Source organism: Caretta caretta, chromosome 2 (assembly GCF_965140235.1).
Source record: "Caretta caretta isolate rCarCar2 chromosome 2, rCarCar1.hap1, whole genome shotgun sequence".
In the NCBI taxonomy this organism is placed as follows: domain Eukaryota; kingdom Metazoa; phylum Chordata; order Testudines; family Cheloniidae; genus Caretta; species Caretta caretta.
The window spans coordinates 25464122-25467346 of record NC_134207.1 but is presented as its reverse complement, the minus strand read 5'-3'; the positions used below and the strand labels follow the sequence as shown (position 1 = coordinate 25467346).

The following is a 3225-nucleotide window of genomic DNA, read 5'->3' as shown; positions in this document are numbered from 1 at the left end:
TTCCCACTGTTATTACTGCTTGCTGTGTGCTCCACAATATCTGTGAGAGTAAGGGGGAGACGTTTATGGCGGGGTGGGAGGTTGAGGCAAATCGCCTGGCTGCTGGTTACGCGCAGCCAGACACCAGGGCGGTTAGAAGAGCACAGGAGGGCGCGGTACGCATCAGAGAAGCTTTGAAAACCAGTTTCATGACTGGCCAGGCTACGGTGTGAAAGTTCTGTTTGTTTCTCCTTGATGAAACCCCCCGCCCCTTGGTTCACTCTACTTCCCTGTAAGCTAACCACCCGCCCCTCCTCCCTTCAATCACCGCTTGCAGAGGCAATAAAGTCATTGTTGCTTCACATTCATGCATTCTTTATTCATTCATCACACAAATAGGGGGATGACTACCAAGGTAGCCCAGGAGGGGTGGTGGAGGAGGGAAGGAAAATGCCACACAGCACTTTAAAAGTTTACAACTTTAAAATTTATTGAATGACAGCCTTCTTTTTTTTGGGCAATCCTCTGTGGTGGAGTGGCTGGTTGGCTGGAGGCCCCCCCACCGCGTTCTTGGGCGTCTGGGTGTGGAGGCTATGGAACTTGGGGAGGAGGGCGGTTGGTTACAGAGGGGCTGCAGTGGCAGTCTGTGCTCCAGCTGCCTTTGCTGCAGCTCAACCATACACTGGAGCATACTGGTTTGGTCCTGCAGCAGCCTCAGCATTGAATCCTGCCTCCTCTCATCACGCTGCCGCCACATTTGAGCTTCAGCCCTGTCTTCAGCCTGCCACTTACTCTCTTCAGCCCGCCACCTCTCCTCCCGGTCATTTTGTGCTTTCCTGCACTCTGACATTATTTGCCTCCACGCATTCGTCTGTGCTCTGTCAGTGTGGGAGGACAGCATGAGCTTGGAGAACATTTCATCACGAGTGTGTTTTTTTTTTCTTTCTAAGCTTCACTAGCCTCTGGGAAGGAGAAGATCCTGTGATCATTGAAACACATGCAGCTGGTGGAGAAAAAAAAAGGGACATCGGTATTTAAAAAGACACATTTTATAAAACAGTGGCTACACTCTTTCAGGGTAAACCTTGCTGTTAACATTACATACATAGCACATGTGCTTTCGTTACAAGGTCGCATTTTGCCTCCTCCCACCGCGTGACTACCCCCTCAACCTTCCCCCCTCCCTGTGGCTAACAGCGGGGAACATTTCTGTTTAGCCACAGGCAAACAGCCCAGCAGGAATGGGCTCCTCTGAGTGTCCCCTGAAGAAAAGCACTCTATTTCAACCAGGTGACCATGAATTATATCTCACTCTCCTGAGGATAACACAGAGAGATAAAGAACGGATGTTGTTTGAATGCCAGCAAACATACACTGCAATGCTTTGTTCTACAATGATTCCCGAGTACGTGTTACTGGCCTGGAGTGGTAAAGTGTCCTACCATGAAGGACGCAATAAGGCTGCCCTCCCCAGAAACCTTTTGCAAAGGCTTTAGGACTACATCTAGGAGAACCGCAAATGCCAGGGCAAAGTAATCCTTTCACATGCTTGCTTTTAAACCATGTATAGCATTTTAAAAGGTACACTCACCAGAGGTCCCTTCTCCGCCTGCTGGGTCCAGGAGGCAGCCTTGGGTGGGTTCGGGGGGTACTGGCTCCAGGTCTAGGGTGAGAAACAGTTCCTGGCTGTCGGGAAAACCGGTTTCTCCGCTTGCTTGCTGTGAGCTATCTACAACCTCCTCCTCCTCATCATCTTCTTCATTCCCAAAACCTGCTTCCGTATTGCCTCCATCTCCATTGAAGGAGTCAAACAACACGGCTGGGGTAGTGGTGGCTGAACCCCCTAAAATGGCATGCAGCTCATCATAGAAGCGGCATGTTTGGGGCTCTGACCCAGAGCGGCTGTTCGCCTCTCTGGTTTTCTGGTAGGCTTGCCTCAGCTCCTTCAGTTTCACGCGGCACTGCTTCGGGTCCCTGTTATGGCCTCTGTCCTTCATGCCCTGGGAGATTTTCACAAAGGTTTTGGCATTTCGAAAACTGGAACGGAGTTCTGATAGCACGGATTCCTCTCCCCAAACAGCGATCAGATCCCGTACCTCCCGTTCGGTCCATGCTGGAGCTCTTTTGCGATTCTGGGACTCCATCATGGTCACCTGTGCTGATGAGCTCTGCATGGTCACCTGCAGCTTGCCACGCTGGCCAAACAGGAAATGAGATTCAAAAGTTCGCGGTTCTTTTCCTGCCTACCTGGCCAGTGCATCTGAGTTGAGAGTGCTGTCCAGAGCGGTCATAATGGAGCACTCTGGGATAGCTCCCGGAGGCCAATACCATCGAATTGTGTCCACAGTACCCCAAATTCGAGCCAGCAACGTCGATTTAAGCGCTAATCCACTTGTCAGGGGTGGAGTAAGGAAATCGATTTTAAGAGCCCTTTAAGTCGAAATAAAGGGCTTCGTTGTGTGGACGGGTGCAGGTTTACATCGATTTAACACTGCTAAATTCGACCTAAAGTCCTAGTGTAGACCAGGGTTTAGGTGCTCCAGGAGTTATGAGGAGAGGCTGAGGGAGCTGGGATTGTTTAGCCTGCAGAAGAGAAGAATGAGGGGGGATTTCATAGCTGCTTTCAACTACCTGAAAGGGGGTTCCAAAGAGGATGGCTCTAGACTGTTCTCAATTGTAGCAGATGACAGAACGAGGAGTAATGGTCTCAAGTTGCAGTGGGGGAGGTTTAGATTGGATATTAGGAAAAACTTTTTCACTAAGAGGGTGGTGAAACACTGGAATGCGTTACCTAGGGAGGTGGTAGAATCTCCTTCCTTAGAGGTTTTTAAGGTCAGGCTTGACAAAGCCCTGGCTGGGATGATTTAACTGGGAATTGGTCCTGCTTTGAGCAGGGGGTTGGACTAGATGACCTTCTGGGGTCCCTTCCAACCCTGATATTCTATGATTCTATGAATGAAAGTTGGCAGTTCAGTAGTTGGCATTGTTTATTCTGAATCTGTCTGCATGGGCGGGGAGGGGGGAGAGGAGGAGTGTACCAATTTAGCTACACAGAAATTGATTTAGTTAAACCAGTGCAATGTGTGTTTGTGGAGACAAGTCCTAAAGGCCAAATCCTCATTACCTGATTTCTTGGAGCTACCCAAACAATCAAATTAAATTATTCAGATGTAACCCTTCTGCCCGTCAGAGTTGGCAGCAACAAGGGCCGGGTTCAGTATCTAGGGGTTCCATTCCAATAACACA

The 3225-nt window shown here is 49.6% G+C and overlaps 1 protein-coding gene across 1 annotated transcript; it reads right to left on the bottom strand.

Moving 5' to 3' along the window:
* Positions 1 to 376: 376 nt before the first annotated feature.
* On the bottom strand, positions 377 to 2426 carry LOC125632790 (myb/SANT-like DNA-binding domain-containing protein 7). The gene is made up of 2 exons (XM_048841545.2): positions 1571 to 2426; positions 377 to 982 (listed from the first exon to the last, which is right to left on the bottom strand). The coding sequence occupies exons 1-2, from the start codon at positions 2151 to 2153 to the stop codon at positions 900 to 902; spliced, it is 666 nt and encodes a 221-aa protein (XP_048697502.2). The 5' UTR covers positions 2154 to 2426; the 3' UTR covers positions 377 to 899.
* Between the last annotated feature and the right edge of the window lie 799 nt (positions 2427 to 3225).

Excerpts from the sequence above, each read along its gene's own strand:
- LOC125632790 (XM_048841545.2), bottom strand. The coding sequence starts at position 2,153 with ATGCAGAGCTCATCAGCACAGGTGACCATGATGGAGTCCCAGAATCGC. Across the intron at positions 983-1,570 it reads AGGCGGAGAAGGGACCTCTG|CTGCATGTGTTTCAATGATC; the intron begins GTGAGTGTACCT and ends TTTCTCCACCAG.